This window comes from Bicyclus anynana, chromosome 10 (genome assembly GCF_947172395.1).
Source record: "Bicyclus anynana chromosome 10, ilBicAnyn1.1, whole genome shotgun sequence".
In the NCBI taxonomy this organism is placed as follows: domain Eukaryota; kingdom Metazoa; phylum Arthropoda; class Insecta; order Lepidoptera; family Nymphalidae; genus Bicyclus; species Bicyclus anynana.
The window spans coordinates 6,277,005-6,294,760 of record NC_069092.1 but is presented as its reverse complement, the minus strand read 5'-3'; the positions used below and the strand labels follow the sequence as shown (position 1 = coordinate 6,294,760).

Genomic DNA, 17,756 nt, shown 5'->3' with positions numbered 1-17,756 from the left:
GGAGATCATTTAATCTATCAATATAAATTCAACTCGTATTTATTAATGTAATATTGTAAGAATTGCAGACCGCTGCGTAACGTAACGTCATAATGTTACCTAGAGCAGCGGTTCCCAAAAGGTTAACTGATTATTTTGTCAAACACTCTGTTTCGTTAAGGTTTTAGCGTTTGCGTGACGTCATGAAACAGTTATAATATAGACGTATTGCCAAAAAATATTTAAAAATTATAATGTTTATGTATTATAAATTTATTATTTTTTACAATATAGTAGATCGCTTATGGACAATTTAAGACCCTTTAAAAAAGCGTCTATCTAGATATCTAGTTGAGCTTTTGATATGTTATCACTTTTTACATAATATGTAATCATGACTTATATCTAAATCATAGTTAAAAATTACTAATTAAGTAACTTTTAAAATATTTAATTTTTTTATCTGGATTTATTTTCTGACGTTACCTTGTTTCATATTCGGCGCGCGCTCCCTACCTATATTTTGTATGGAACAGTCTCCAGACCTTACGTCTATCTACATATTAGATACATTACGTGGAGCAGTTACAGAATAATGTTTCCGTACAACAAATAGGAAAGGGTTCATGTTACATTACATTATCATTATAAAGTTAAAATTGTATGTAGGTAACTAATGCTAGCAACCCACACTCCAATAAGCCCACAATGTCTGTAGCGCTTTCGTCTCGACAAGCAATACCAACCGCATTTTTCATTTTCCGTAAAGCCTTATTGTAAACAAAAATCGCAATGTCTACTGGAAAATATCATTTACGTACTCTGTGACACACGAAACGAACGGTTGTCAGTAGGCATCAGATGACATTAATTTTTACATACTTACATAGAATCTCAATGTTGATCAGTTAGTATTAAATAATTAATAGTGAGAGCTGTGATAGCCCAATGGATATGACTTCTGCCTCCGATTCCGGAGGGTGTGGGTTCGAATCCGGTCGGGGGCATGCACCTCCAACTATTTCAGTTGTGTGCATTTTAAGAAATTAAATATCACGTGTCTCAAAACGGTGAACATCGAACATCGTAAGGAAACCTTTTTTTTTTAATCTGTACAAGTTAGCCCTTGACTACAATCTCACCTGATGGTAAGTGATGATGCAGTCTAAGATGGAAGCGGGCTAACTTGTTAGGACGAGGATGAAAATCCACACCCCTTTCGGTTTGCCACCTGGATACCAGAGAATTTTCATAATTCTCTGCGCGTGTGAAGTCTAACCCCTCTCATACTGAGAGGAGACTCGAGCTTAGCAGTAAGCCGAATATGGGTTGATAATGAATTATTAGTGAATACGACATCCAGTGACTTAAGAATTACTAACAATAGTCTAGTTGGCAAATTTCGTATAAGTATGTCAACTAACAAACGTCAAATATAGTGAATAGTGAATCGCGATGTGCATGACATCATCACGCAGATCGCGACCAGCAGGCCACGATGAGTTTTGACGATCGTCAAGCTGTTAGCGCTGCAGGAATGTGGGCTTATTGGATGGTGGGTAGCTAGCATAAGTTTGGATACATCTAGGTACCTACTTAATTAGGTAATACTTTTTTTTACTTAATAGATAACATTTTTTGTGAAAACATTGACCAACCTTGACCTTTTAAATCTTTTCTGAGTTCTGTGCTTGTTCAAATTCTCTTATAAAATAAATCTCAAATAAAGATACCTATTTCTATATAAGTTCAAATCTTTATTTATGTAATTTTTATTTATTTATTGTAAAGAAAAATCTATAGCGATACCAAACATAAAATTATACAAATTTCCCATATACTGCCCATTAGAGTTTTTTCATAATTTATATATAATGATAATATACTTAAACCATATAAACCACAATCTGAAAATACATTAAAGAAAAAGGAAAAAAATATTAAATGGTATCGTCGTCATCAACCCATATTCGGCTCACTGCTGAGCTCGAGTCTCCTCTCAGAATTAAATGGTATATTATGTGTTTATATGCGAGATATGAGTGTATGTTCAATTTTCTTGTACCTATCATGGCTATAGTTTTTATTGAACAGTGGTTTACCTATCAATCAAATTAGGCACATATATTTTGATTATTGAATAAACTTACTAAACAAATACTATAGATACCTAAAAGAAATAAATATAATACCTAATGACAATAAAATGCAGGTAAGCATATATTTTTGTTATTAAACTAACAAAAAGTAAACTATCAAGTAGGTAGGTACCTAAGTTGCATATAAGTCACACTCGTAGGTTATGAAAATCTACACTACCTATAGTTTTTATGAAGATGGGTAGTAAGTCGATAGGTACGAGTAGCTATCCATAACCTTGTCTGTCATTTACGGTCCTTCAAAAGTCCTCGTTTGACCTTAGAACTGAAACTTAGCATAGATAAGCTAAAGGACTGCTTACGTGGTTGGGTATTCGAGATAAGCAGAATATTTTACGAATACAATTTAAAAACTAAAAGTTAACAAGGAAGTTCCAATTATTTAGGTAGGTAAGTATAGGTTTATTAAACATTATTTGTGCAAACTCTATAAAATACCTACGTATATATTTACCTACTACTAGCGGTCTATCACGTAAAATTCTGTTTTTCACAAATCCCACAGGAACCGTAGATTTTTCCGTGCTGAAAAATTTAATGTTAATTCAGGGTACCTATATTCCATCTCCATGCAAAATGACTACTAAAATGTCTACTGAAGCAATTAGGCTGAAATTTGGAATGGAAATAAATTTTACTCTGGATTAACTCTTAGGCAAGTTTTCATCCCGGAAAAATCCATATGTGAAAAACTGAGTTCCACGCGGACGAAGTCCCGAGCGTCCGCTAGTATAGTATTATAGAGAATGTGAGCAACAGTGATATTAGAGTATCTTCTCGTAGAATGAAATCCTGCCATAGATACACCTCATTTTATAACGGTTGAAAGTTCGTCAGCCCACGCTCCTACCGTTAAGTATACCTACCTACCTATGGTAGCCTATTATGGATTGATTGAATGGTGGCTTTGGAAGGTAGGTTTTTTATTTTTTTATTTCAAAGGTCCAAACTCCATAACTTGCTGCCGTAGGTATACCTACTTACAACGCTACGCTAACAGACCAAGTTTTAGCCTTTAAGGCTGGCAGATCCTAGAGGTACTTGTTCTGTGACTGTTATGAAAAGATTTCTGTCTTGATAGAAACTGACTGTTCGTAATACCCTCAATGTGTAACTTAACCTTTAAACTTCACTAAAATTAACTAAAACTTACCGACACGTGCTAATTACATTATTTCTTCTGTTAAGAGTCGCTTGTCACTTAGCAATTATCACGATACACAAGAGGCTCTGTTGACTGAACCCTAACTGGGAGGAACGGCCTGTAATTATGTTAATCCAGGAATAAAGTTATGCCGTTCTTGTAAGGGTCCGGACCCAACCCTACTTATGGAGCGGCGTTTGGCACACTTGCCCGTGTCTGCAATATGGCAGCGAAGTATAATTCTCTGTTAACTTACCGCTATCTATTCCTATTTATACGCAGAGAGGTTCGGTTAGTTGTTTCGTGTTACCTAATCCCATTAGTGAGTCCATTCGTTACTTCTGCTCCCCTTTGTTTGTGGTTTAACTAATTATAGTTACGGGATTAACTGAAAATAAGAATTGGGTGTCATACCGTTGTAAGGATACTTAATGTTTAGTTAGTAGATACATATCTACTACTAAAAAAAACTAAAAGTAAAAGAGAATGAAACGAGAATAGGCTAGTTGACACTTTTTTTTAAATGATCTTAAATTGTTAATTATTCTTCTACTAAATTAAAAAAAAATACGTAAAAATTTCGAATTATAAATATATTTTTGACAATACGAACCAATACACTGTCGGCCATGATGGTCTGTATTTTGTCGTTTTCGTGACGTCACGTAAACATTAAACCTTTAACCAAATGGTTTAATGTTTGTCGATATTTTAATTATTAATAGTTAGACGTTTATTCGTTTACTAGATCAAGTTACATTATGACGTCACAAAATGGACTGCGTTTTGGACAAATGGAATTTTTTTTAATATATAATTTTAAATTAAATCCTTACCTTTTAACAATTAATATCGTTATATTTAGAACCCTTATTACATGTACTATATGAAATCAATATTATTTATATTAAATTTGATATGAGTCAACTACCCTATTATTTGACTGTTTTTATATTACCTAGGTATTTGTGATAAATTAATGAATATGATATTAACTACTTATTTTTCTGCCTTCAAACTATAAAAACTTTACTTATTTAATGTGTAAAAAATGCATGAAAATTTATTTAAATTACAAATGGTAGGTAGGTATGAATTCGTCGTTTCAGACTATTCTCTTTGCCAATATCTATCCAGCATATATCCTATCTTACTATCTATATACCTATCAGGCAGAAGGTCACAATATATAGGTAAAAATGTTTGCAGACCTCCGTGCCAACCCTCCCACGCAGTCCCGCTCGTAATTTACGAGGCACTTTTTGGTTCTTCCCTATTCGCCGTCATAGACAACTTTCTTCATTACCAACTACTACTGTTAGGTTTTTTTTATTAAGACCGATCCTGATATTAAACCGGCATTTGTGTTCATCATTTTTTATTTAACACCGTGGTCCTTGTCTTAATATTAAATAGTTAATTTGAAAGAGGTACCTACCTAAAACTAGGTACATATAGTTACGTACCGTAAGCATACGCAGCAGTTAACTATACCTATTGTTTAGCTAAAGTCAACGTAGAAGTATCCATATGCATTCTTCATTTGTAACTACAAAAAAATCGTATTTATACGAGTATGTACACTAATATAATCCCGATTGGAAGTTGTTTTACATAGTATACTTAGATATTTAAATTATGGTTAACTATCATGGCAAATACCTTAACATCTAGCTATGTCTTTATGTAATAACAAAGTATTGTAAGCTATAGACATTAGACAAAGATTCAACGGCCATTTAAAAATAAATAAGAGGTAAAACAAATAGGTAGGTACACAAACTTTATTAAAAATTTAAGAAGATTATACTAAATATAGATAAAAATATCTTCATTTTCGGGAGGGTTCCTTTAATTTAAAATTTAAATAAGATTTGGAATTAAAAAATCTACCCTCATCTGAACAGGATTGAGCATCAGGTGCCGGCAAGTGATCCTTTGGAACAATATTATCTTAACTTATATCTAGATAGGGTCGTATATAGAACTGTTACTTGTCCCTTTTCAGAATAAATTACATCTCCCGGACTCCTTCTATACATACCATATTATAATAACTTCGTTAGATCTGCAAGGCTTTTCATAGATGTAGGTACATCTAGGATATTATTTTTGAATATTTGAATAGCTAATAAAATAGGCAATTAAGTCTTACATGAAGATTTTTTAAGCCCATAATTATAATTTAATTGTGAACCTAACCATGTATAATATACAAAACCATAAAAAATATACCACCAAAAATAATAGGTAGGTACATCTTACGTAAAACCTGTTTACTTGAAATTTTAACTTTTTAATATATGATACCGTTCTAATACTAATGAAACTGCGAGAATAAACAAGAAAAGCAAGTAAACTTTCAAATTCTTTCCGCAATTTCGATTATTAAAAGTCAAGATCTTAAAAAGTGAAATGACTTGAGGGAACCTTCCATTGTCTCGCGTGTAGGCTGTTGTTTCAATAAATTTGATACTTAATTCACTTACGTGCCTCGCTTGTAGTCCATTTTATTAAGTAGATACCTTCAACAGTCGTAACAAATATAAACAATGAACGAAAGAAGGAAGTAACTCTTGAGACTTTAGGTGAAGAAGTCAAAATGAAGGCAAGACCTACTGATATCATTTCATATTATGTAGGTAGTAGGTTGGCCTATTTTGTAGGTTTGCGAGGGACTTTTAGAAAAAAAATCTGTCACTAATAATTATTCACTAGTATTTATTTAAAACAAAAAAGATGGGAAAATTATATCTGAGAGGTTTCTGGAAAAACTTGAGAGAGATCAGGATGGAGCAGCTTGGAGGAGGCCTTTGCTGATTGGCAAATTGACCTATAGAGAGTAAAAAAATATTTTCGAACCCACACTCTCCGGAATCGGAGGCAGAGGTTATCCACTGGGCTATCACGGCTCTCGAAACTTCACATATACCTATTACAATAATATAACACTAGCGGACGCCTGGGACTTTGTACGCGTGAAATTTCGTTTTTCATAAATCTCTCGGGAGCCATGGATTTTTTTGTAAATAACTATAAGCTATAGCTTATTTATTATATGAATTAAGCTATGATTAGCTAACACAGTTGTTTTTAAATCACAAAGAAACACTTGAATTTTATTTATAGATTCGTAGATCGATTAAAGCTATGGACTAAAACTTTAGAACTCTTGAGCATTAACGTTTCAACAAAATTGATTAAAGATTTAGACTACTCGTATTTCGTTTAAAGAATTGCTTTTAGGCACAAACAGGAGATATCTAAATGTCGCCGCATAGTAAGACGACCTTTCGGAATTTTGTTTTCAATTTCGCCTGACCTTTCGCCCCGGGCTATGACCGAGCATAGAAGGGGGGACGTCTAGACGAGCTTAATGCTTCCACACATGACGTTGGAAAGGATTTAAATGGAACTGAGAACGCATTCCTAAGCAGTTTGTCAGCTGTAGACAATCAAATTGCCTAGTAGGTACTTTACTCGAATATCTTAAAATGGTACTGTATATTATGTACTTATTACTCTTAGATACCTAAATACATTATCTAACAGTTTTGACGTGACAACGTCTTATAATTCGATGTAGCCTGCACACTCGAAAAAAGATGACGTCATGCGTCGTTCCCTCGCTCTAGGGTTGCCAACGTTTTTTACAAGGAGTAAAGTATATCTCACTCTAGGCTTGCCAACCTTTTTTACAAGAAATAAAGTATATTGCGGTCTTGAAGATTATTAAATAGTATTTTAGAAAAACGAACAGTATTTTATTTATTTATTGTTTTAAATGCGTTAATTAAAATTTTATTTTGTAAAATGCAACCATTCCATCAGTTTTTTCTGACGTTGTCACGTTCAACTATCGTTAGTAAACCGTCTTTACAGACAAATGATTTTTTATTTGTTGTTTGTTTGTAAATCAAACAACTTTATTTGTTTACATTTTCATGTATGTACATCATTCGAGCCATTGTGTAATTATAATTTAAATCATATTATGTTAAGTGCCCTATAGATTTACTAATAGAAGAAAGCTTTAGACATTTTAGTGTACTAATGTTATATCAAAGAGAAAATTTCGCTGCCGCGGTAGTGTGAAGCCAGCTTTATCGAGTGAATTGCATCTGAGAATTTTCTTAGCATTTGTTTTTTATTTTACGAGCGCCCTATCTGTGCGATATGCCGTAATGTACTGTATTACTTGTATTATTAAACTGTAGAAAAAAATATTATCTACCAAAAGGCTTAGTAATGGCTCGGATAAGGAGGGACTACTTTTGAAAAAATTAACGTAGGTAGGTATAGCTGTGTGAAATTTGCCTCTTGATCTTTTCTAGATTACATGTCATTAGTCATGCCTCATCGTTATCAACCCATATTCGGCTCACTGCTGAGTTCGAGTTTCCTCTCAGAATGAGAAGGGTCTGGCCAATAGTCCACCTCGTTGGCCTAATGCGAATTGGCAGACTTCACACACCTAGAGAATCAAGAAAGTTCTCAGGTATGCAGGTTATGTCTTTCCTATATTTAATTTCTTAAAACGCACATAACTGAAAAGTTAGAGATACATGCTTCGGACCGGTTTCGAACCTACACCCTTCGAATCGAAGGCAGAGGTCATATCCACTAGGCTATACTCATGAAAATATTATTGTTAGAAGAGCTATACCTAAAAGTACCTACGTACTTACTCGTACTATAACCATCACTTAGGTACCATCAGGTGAGACTGTATAGTCAAGGACTAACTTGTAAAGAATAAAATAAAAAAAGTTTTTTTGTCTTTGTTTACGTTATTTAATTTAAATCATTTTTGTTTAATGGTGTGAGAGTATCTAAATAATATTGATACTTCAATAGGAACTTTTAGCGTAAAAGGAATACATTTTAAATGCCCTGTGAGGTATAGATTAGACTGTATACCTACCAAAAATTTCACAGTAGGTAGGTAGGTATCTTTAAACCACCTATATAATATCTTAATAAGTTTATTTAATCTGATATACAATCTTATAATAATATAATCTCTTTTTATCAATTCTAATTTCTACATCAGAGCACTTAGGGGGCCACTTTGCGTTTCTCAAGGCTTTAATTGTTAAATTAAAAACATCCGAAATTCCGCCGACAAAGTCATTATATCCCGAGGAGACAGGTTCGTATCGCTTAATCGACTCAGCCCGGCGGAGGATCGACATTAAATGCAGGCTTTACGAGAAGACTTTCGCTGAGATAGACGTGTATAGCGAATTTATAGAGGAAACCATTTTCTTTTTGAACAGTATGTGAGTATTTATCGTAATAATGTGGTATTGTTAATGGAATTTTATTTATTTATTGTTTACGTATTGTTTATTGCACAGATAAGAAAATTTTAAAATAAAAAAGCGACTTTTGATAGTATTTTATTAAAATATTTATTGTGTAAGTACAAGTACCTACTATTTACAATACATATGAAAGGAAGAAAATGCAATGTAAAGGCGGTCTTATTGTTAATCCGTTGAGTAATTCTGGGGCTCAAGGCGAACAAACAGATAAATAGAAAAAAAAATCAAAAATCAATTTCATATATATATTTGTTTTCCAGCATAATTGTTGCTCTGTTTTATGTGTTTCAATCGAGTCTTTGGAATTTTATAGAGAGATAGATTTAATTAATTACAATAATAAATATTAACTGTGCCCGCGGATTTACTCGCTAAAAATTATCGCGAACATAGTCTTTCTCAATTAAAGGGCAACTAGAAACATTTATTAAACATTTATTATTCCTTTTGCTTAATTAAAATTTTAAAAAAGTAACCTAAACGTTAGTTGTATAAATGCGTATTAAAACTATTAAATAATTGATACATTTTAATTACTATAGATATTCTCAATATAAATCAGTAGAGTAAGCTTAAAGCTTCACCCGAATTTCCATGTGCAAAGCGCGTGTATGTATAAAAAGCTCTAAGCCAGAAAGAGTTCGGCCAAACTGGAAATATAATTTTAAAGATGGCCGCCGCCCGCTCGCCGCCTCCCGCACCTCACCCCGGCGCAGCGTAAAATATTATGCACCCGAAAACCATTGTCTGTTGCCATGACAACGACCCGCTCGATACTCTGCCCCTGCAGCCGCACAATCAAAGCTACATTTATCTCGCTTACTCTTTAACTACTCAGATGCTGGGCCTCTATTGGGATGAGTCTTCCCTTTTCATCTTTACATGGCTAGCTGCCAACTCTATACGGTTAGCAAGTGCTCTTACGTATCAAATCTTGTAAGAAACTTTTCTAATAACGAATTGGATGATATTAAGGTCGTAAATTGAAATTCCATTAAATGTAAGTAGAGACAACTTAGTTATTAGTTAAATTTTTGGTAATTAGGTGCCTGTATACCTAATCACTAATGTATGTTTTCAATATACTTTTATTTGATTTGAAGTATTTTTATAATATCAATGTTGCTAATCTCATTAGGTATCAGCAAATTAAATATATATTATATGTTACCAGGTACAATGTACATTTATATATATAGTACCTAATAGGATACTATAAAGCTTGTTTATTCTAAATAGTTAATTACTGGGTACTAGAAGACTATACCTACTTACGATCTATTTGGAACTACTTTTGTATTTTTTTTCATTTTATGACGGGTAAAACCACGGAACACCGCTAGTTTAGGCATGAATCAAGTTACAGAGCAACATATAGGTAGATTGTTAATATAAAATAATATGCTAGAAAAAAGATTCTTACCTCAAATAATAATTTATTGACCAGGATACAAAAAGTTAATAATTTATGAAAAAATGTTATTTAGGTAACATTACACTAATAGCTTTTTGATTTGTAGCTCTAATTAATTGCCCACTAAACCACTTTGCTATTGGATAAAGTATAATATTTTATTACAAATAATGTTGATTTCCGCCAATTCAGCACTTTAATTACTATACATTTTTTTTAATTAATGTTCAAAAATGGAGCACTCAAGTATAAGATATCACTACAAAAGTCACAGTATAAATGGTCTAAGGGGTGCGACAAATTCTGATCTAAATTAGAAAGTCGCTTTTCAACCCTCCCCATTGGTCGCTTGTGTTACATTTACCTCTTGTGACTTTCTCTTTTTTGTTACAATTCCCCAGCTTCCTGGTTTCACCTCGAACGCAAAGGGGTGACTTTCTCCTCTAAAACAATGTCTTATTGTACTCATATTTCTCAATATCAAAAAGCTTTTAAAAAGCACCAATTTTTATTGCTTTGTTTCATTGTCCTGCTTTTAAAGGGTTGTTTTTTTATTTAGGTAGATAATACATTATCTGCTTACTTCTTTTTAAAAGTAGGTTATTTCATAATAGGTATTAAAATGTTTAATAAAAAACTATTACTAAATCTCTGAAATGATTAAAGCACTATCTACTAATTATAAGCTTTGTAGATGAGGTAAAACATAAAGTTCTTAAACAATTCATCATTATGTGAAGTCGTTTATCGAAGTTGAAATACCATTTTACCGACATTAAAGGAGAGATGTAGTTTTTAATGTAAGATTTCATATAGGTATGCTTTATTATTATTAAACTTAAACCACAACATTACCTACAAAAAAATAAAATACATTTATTTAACTTGTTAGATGACAATTTTCGGTTATTTAAGTCTTTCTTTTCTGGTTTGTGAATAAAACCGTAGTCCTAAACTAGTGGTGCATGAAAAAGCTCGTCTCGATGTATAGAGTTGCTACATTTGCGTCGTAGTTCAGCTGTTGTAACATAGATGGCGCTGAAAAATAAAATGTTCAGAAAGCTCTATTATAAATTATGTACGTGATTTTTAAGTACCTATCTGTTAAGAGCTTATTAATTATGCTTTTATTTTTTGTGTATACATAAGTAAACTTACAAATTTTGATTCTAATATCTTATATTTTACACTTTTGATAAATTTGAGCCTTTAAGTATTTTATAGATACTTAAAATAATAAAATTATAGTTGACCTACGTTAAATTTATAGTTTTTTATATTGGAGATTTTCAAGATTCTAATTGTAAATACGTACTCAACCGTTATAATAAGAGCAGTGCGTTTTTATCTTATAGCTATGCATGTATCTACGAGGTTGTATAATACCAACCAACCTACTCAGAAGATCCGTAGGTCTGTATTACCTATAATGTTTATTTAAAAATAACACTACGTCAAAAAAAGAGAAAGTTACCTATAACTAACCTTCCCGTTCACTTTGTGCACAATTTAATTTTCCCGGCAGGTAATTCGTAGACCTACGTAACCCTTCGTAGCACAGTACCTAGGTATCTATTTGTTTCAGACATTACTATCTACCTGTTATTTTTGATCTTTGTGAACATTAGGTAGGTAATTCATTAGATAGGTACCTTCTGATCATAATTAATAATCATTGTATAGTATGCGCCAAACTTCTAGTCCGCTATGAAGTTGCAACATGCCGAACTGCGCAGCTGCTATAACCCCGCTGCGATATCGTAGACTGCGCAGCCATACGCCTCGTGTTCAGAGCGGTCTCGGAAGGGTGGTTCTTACTGTAGATACGAGCAAAATTGAAGCCAGGCTTAACTATGTGAGTAGCTACTTATTAGATCACAGAAATCTATCAGCTTTTCATGATTATTTACTATTAGGTACTTACTTACTTAAATCTTAATATCTTTCCTGCTGACGTAAGTGTCAGGAAATCCTTTTGTACTTCGGTCTTCAGTGTGTAGGTAGGTAGTGGTATATTTCTATAACAGTTTATAGTAAGCACTTCTGAGGTTTTTAAATAGTAGTCTTAAACCACCTACATACCTTCATCTTCATCAACATCTTAGGTAGGTACTTGGTTCATTTTGCTCTAAGGAGAAGAAGGGTTTGGCTCTCTAACTTTAGTAGGTTCTCTATGTTACATTACTTTTTTTAATGATTTCCTTTAATCGACACTATATATTAAACTAACGGAAGCCCGCGACTTTCTCCGCGTGAAATTTAATTTTTCACAAACCCCTCAGGAACTATGGATTTTTCCGGGATGAAAAAGCCTGTTAGCCTGTGTGGTAATCCAAAGTAAAATCTATTTCCATTGCAAATTTCAGCCCAATCGGTTCAGTAGTAGCGGCGTTAAAGAGTAACAAACATCCAAACAACATCCAAGCAATAATCCAAACAAACATACATACAAATATCCATACAAACTTTCGAGTTTATAATATTAGTAGGATTATCATTATGAACCTACTTCAATGGGCCACCACATGGCCAGGCTTCCCTCCTTATAGGACTGTAGGTATGGAGCTCAGGCCCGCCATGCTGCTTTTTACAGACTTAGAATTGTTTAGGTGGGATAGATGAGATTTAATAAACCTATACAGACTGAATTACAAATAGCACACTGATAGTACACAAGTGTGTGTTGTTCAGTTACAAAAATTGTAGTCGTCTACTCATACAAGTGTAGAAAATTAGGTAATTAGGCTGAGTTACAAGCCCGCTAATGACTCATCGCGCAACCAAACACTGAAAAGCCTGTTTTACACGAATGTCAAGCAATCGTAATCGTAAAATGTTATCGCCTCTCTTCAGGAAGCGTTCTCGGCGTCGACGTAACGCATGACCATAGAGTCGATACGCTTAGAGGTGAAGTTAGCGCAATAGATTTTGTATAAAAAAATTCTAGAGATAGAAAATCTCATCTTCATCGTCATTGCTTTTTATCAGGCATGATTGTAGTCCTAGACTTATAACCATAAAAAGATATGTTTATTGAAGCACAATCTTTTTTAATTGTAGGTAAGTACAGAAAAGAGAAGACCATGTTAAAATACATTATGGAATGAGTTTTTGTATGTAACATAATATAAAAACAAATACAAGCGGGCGGGAATCGAACCCACGATCTTTCGGCCTTCATTGTAGCCGTGCTAGCTATCGAGGCTTCAATTACAAATTCGGCGATCACAAACTTAGCATTACAATCAAGCAACTAGAAGTGGTTTTTGAACTGCCTCCTTAGTGTAGCTTATTTAACAATACTTGTACTGTATATACTTGTACTGTATAAAGCTCTCAAATCCATGAGCTTTTTCTTTCCATCGAAATAAACTGCATGTGCTAGAAAGACAGAGGTGTTATACTGTTGGTTCCAGCCATGACGTTACCATATGACAGTGATCGTTACTCTTACTGTTTCTCTCATTAACCTAAACTAGTGAAACTCAAATTTGCATTGAAGCAAAATTACGAGTAGGTATATTCGAAAACCAAATTTCCTTTTTATGATACAGAAAATTGTCAGAAATTAACCTATAAATTTAATTTGACTACTGCGTCACCTAAAGAAAAAAACTAAGCCGGTTGCATTTCTATGCGAAATAACTCTATGCGCATGGCTATCTGCTTGCCTTTTATTAATATTGTACTTGTGCATGGAAGGCTTTCGTCTTAAACTTTGTGTCCACATGTAGGTGATATCATAAATACCAACTATTTACTTCTAACTAACTAACTATCTAACTCATCAACTAAAAAGCAGTGATCTCCAATCTTGGATACAGGATCTCTAGGATGCATTGGGTATACTTGAACAGAAAGTACTTACTGTATAGGTAAATACAATATGAAGTCCGACTTGTAGTGGATTTTTCTGGAGAGTTTATAAAAACTTCTATAACGTGCATGCATCTTATGGTGTTACAAAAACATTAGATATCATAATTCAGACTACAATTGAAAAAAACTATGATGGAAATCTAAGTGTTTTTATTCAAATTCCATTCTCCCTTGCTCTATCTACCTACGGCATTTAGTATAATAAATACTTAACTGACAATGTCCCAAATAATTTGGATTTAGAACTTTTCAGATACCTACTACTAAAAATGTACATAATAGGTGCGTAGAACTACTTATAAAAGATGTTCTAGGGATGGCGAAAAACGTGCAAGATAAGATAAGTACAAAATTATTTGACAGATAAGCACCAATTTGTGTCAAAAAATTCAGAAACAACAATGTAATAAAAATTAAGTTGACTTTAACATTTAGTTTTTTTATTTGTTATGTTTTTTAAAAGTGTGGATTTGATTTATTTCATAATAGCAATAAAATCTGTTTTATGTCGCTAACTAGAATGCCACAAAAATGTTTATGTACGTCATAAAAATTAAGACTAATTAATAAAACAAGTATATTAAGTGACTATAAAGTTTTATTTGTAAGTAAAATTCTCACATTAAGTCATTTAAAAAAATCATAATGTATTAATTATATAGGTAGTTAAGTAAAACTATTTTGGGTAATAGGTATTATCTATACTTTTCTTTATTATAGGGCAGAATAACAATGTTACAAAGATATACCTATCTGTATCTATCTAACGTTAATTAAAAAATCTTATATAAATATTTGTAAATACCGAATTATGTAAATATTATTATGTAGGTTATATAACAGTAAAAGTTTTTTACAACTGTGGATTTACAAAGATAGATACTAATCTTTAATTTTGTCATATTTCAATTACAATTAGACTGGTACTAACTAATTAAAATTAGAATTACACAATTAATTACCTACATGGTAAAAGTTGCTTACAGTAAAATAATGTATCTACATTTAATTAAACATAATCAAGTAATTTTACTGTAAACATTTTTACAATGTAGGTAAAACACAATAACAATTTAGAATAGAAAAACAGCAAGAATGAAGATGAAACTTCTTCGTCGTCTTCGTCTTCTGCGGTCTTCGAACGTTGCAAGTGTCATCTTCTGTTACGTATACTGAAGGTATACCGGAAAGAATCAGACACTCAGGATACATTCAGTATACGTACAGAAGGCGACGCATTTTCTTCTCTTCTCTTCTCTTCGGGCATCTGAAATATTTGGTAAGAATTAATTTTTATTTTATTTACTGTTTTATGTTCTGTTATTAATTACCTATTAAAATTAATTTAATTATTTAGGATAGCAGACAATGTAGACAAATGTATAAAATCTGTGACAGCTTGCATCCTACGCAATATCTTACCGACCGCACTCCCGCTCGACCCTGCACCTCTGGGACCGCCTCCTATAAAATAAATAAACCGATTTATAACACGTCAGACCGACATTGTGAAGGGGTTACGCTGATAGCACTTAAGTTCCACTATCCCAACTCGAGGCTCTACTATAATGAGAAAAGTTACATAGGACAGTTGCAAATAAATATGTAATGGAGAAAATTCTTTCACGCTAAACAATGCACCTTTTGTTTGCATAAACACCAATCCCGGGGCAGGCTGACTCGCAAAATGATAGGATTGGTTTGCAAAAATAATTTTCGCAAGCCCACGGCCGGTAGCGAGGCGAACGTTATTTTTTACTGCAGCCCGAGCAAGGTGGGACGACAATAGCCCGCAGATCCTTTTGTCCGCAGCCATTGTGTCACATAAAGGATACATTACAAAAGCTTCGCCATACCACCATTCGAGGATAAAGAAATCGGTATGTGCGCGCCGGGCTCCCGAGGGATAGAATAGAATGGAACGAAAAAGCGCAACGCATTATAATGATAATTTACGAGCCGGCCGACTCAAATTACACCGGGCCTGCATCGCGAGCGGTCGCACGGGATGATAATGATAAAACTGTTCGGCGTAAAACACTGCGAGGTGAGGAACTGCGAGACAAAGCACGTGACTTACCGGCCGGTCAGCTGTTCCGACAAGTAAACATTGAGCTGGCGAGGGCGGCGCGAGCGAGGGACGTGTGGCCGGGCGCGGCGTCTCGGGGCGTCTGTCGGTCTGTCGGGCTGGCGTCGGGCCGCGTCCTGCCGCCATCGATTGCCTGCCGCCGGCGCGCGCCGCATCACGGGACGACTAATCCCGATGCAAGATTTCATTACATACGCCATGATCGTTGTTATTTGCACCCCGTAATGTTTTTTGATAGTTTACTTAGGCCCCCGGTTGACTTTTTCCCATATTTACATACGTTTACATTCAGTAGCTGTTATTACGAATTTCCACGTAGTTATAGGGAAAACGACAATATTATAGGTATGTTGATAAGGAATGTCGATAAATTAGTAGAAGCCTGCAGTAGCTAAGATTTCATTATATACGACGTCATGATCGTTGTTATTTGCACCCCGTAATGTTTTTTGATAGTTTACTTAGGCCCCCGCTTGACTCTTTCCTGTATTTACATACGTTTATATTCAGTAGCTGTTATAACGAATTTCCAAGTAGATTATAGGAAAAGTGACAATATAGACAATAAGGAATGTCGATAAATTAGTAGTAGCCTGCAGTAGCCAAGATTTCATTATATACGACGTCATGGTGGTTGTTATTTGCACCCCGTAATGTTTTTTGATAGTTTACTTATTTATACTTAGGCCCCCGGTTGATATTTACATTCAGTAGCTGTATTATGATTTCCACGTAGGTATAGACTGTCGCCTCTGTAGGTGACAACATTAATTTGATAAGAAACGTCGATAAATTGATAAGACTTCATTGAATACCTCATGATCGGTGTTATTTGCACCCCGATATGTTTTCGATAGTTATGACTTTTTACCATATTTACATACGTTTACATTCAGTAGCTTCTATTACGAATTTCCACGTAGGTATACTTTGATCGACAGCGACAATATAATGTTGATAAGGCATGTCGATAAACTGATAGGAGCCTGCAGCACCTGTTTCGTTCGCTAAAAGCATCTAGATGATATCAGTATCCCCGCTCTCTTGCTGAATATATCTACTTACGATCCACGCTTCCTCGATAGCTTAGTGATAAGAATATATCTACCTATCGACTTATTGTTGTTGAAGTCCCTCATATAATTAAGGAAGATAGAATCCAAACACGTAGATAAAAATTCTTTTGATCTTTGGAGATTTTGTGCTATATTCAAGAGCATGTAATTTTCAACAATGACGGTAGAAATGTTTAGTCAGCAAATTTAATTAAATTAACCTATAGCTTATCTTTCTACCTAAATGGCTAAACCTAAATGATAACTTCATTACATTCCAAAAAAACACGATAATAATCTACGTGCCTATTACTTTAATTAAGTTAAGTTAATTAAACTTGTCAGTTAAATACCTACTTAATCTCGCACTTTCTGTAAAGTCTGACCCATACCTATAATAAGTTTAGGTATTGCTATACTAGTAAGTCCACAACTGTTTCATTCCACAGCCACCAAAAGATTAAATGGGCTAAGCATTTTTTGAAGGGGTGGGGTCGGACATGAAAAAATTAGGGTGGCACCACACGAACCAAACCCCCCGCTAATCGCGCGCCTGCAACAGAAAAAATGAAGATTTATTTGCAAAACTGCCGGGTGAACAAAATGGTATCACTACCTAGTGGACTGTTACGAAGTAAAGTTTTAGAAGCATAAACAAATTTTATATTATTTTTTAGAGATTCGTGATGTTGTTAATTCAATTAATAGGT

General features: G+C 33.9%; 1 protein-coding gene and 1 long non-coding RNA gene across 2 annotated transcripts in view; both read right to left on the bottom strand.

Annotated features, from left to right (window-relative positions):
* LOC128198428 (uncharacterized) overlaps positions 1-10,285 on the bottom strand; it is a 31,080-nt gene extending 20,795 nt beyond the window's left edge. The window contains exon 1 of the long non-coding RNA XR_008251145.1: positions 10,033-10,285. This is a non-coding gene — a long non-coding RNA (uncharacterized LOC128198428). The remainder of the gene's footprint in view (positions 1-10,032) is intronic.
* Positions 10,286-14,498: 4,213 nt separating this feature from the next.
* On the bottom strand, positions 14,499-16,687 carry LOC128198427 (uncharacterized). The gene is made up of 3 exons (XM_052883919.1): positions 15,983-16,687; positions 15,325-15,366; positions 14,499-15,169 (listed from the first exon to the last, which is right to left on the bottom strand). The coding sequence occupies exons 1-3, from the start codon at positions 16,189-16,191 to the stop codon at positions 15,115-15,117; spliced, it is 306 nt and encodes a 101-aa protein (XP_052739879.1). The 5' UTR covers positions 16,192-16,687; the 3' UTR covers positions 14,499-15,114.
* Positions 16,688-17,756: the final 1,069 nt, after the last annotated feature.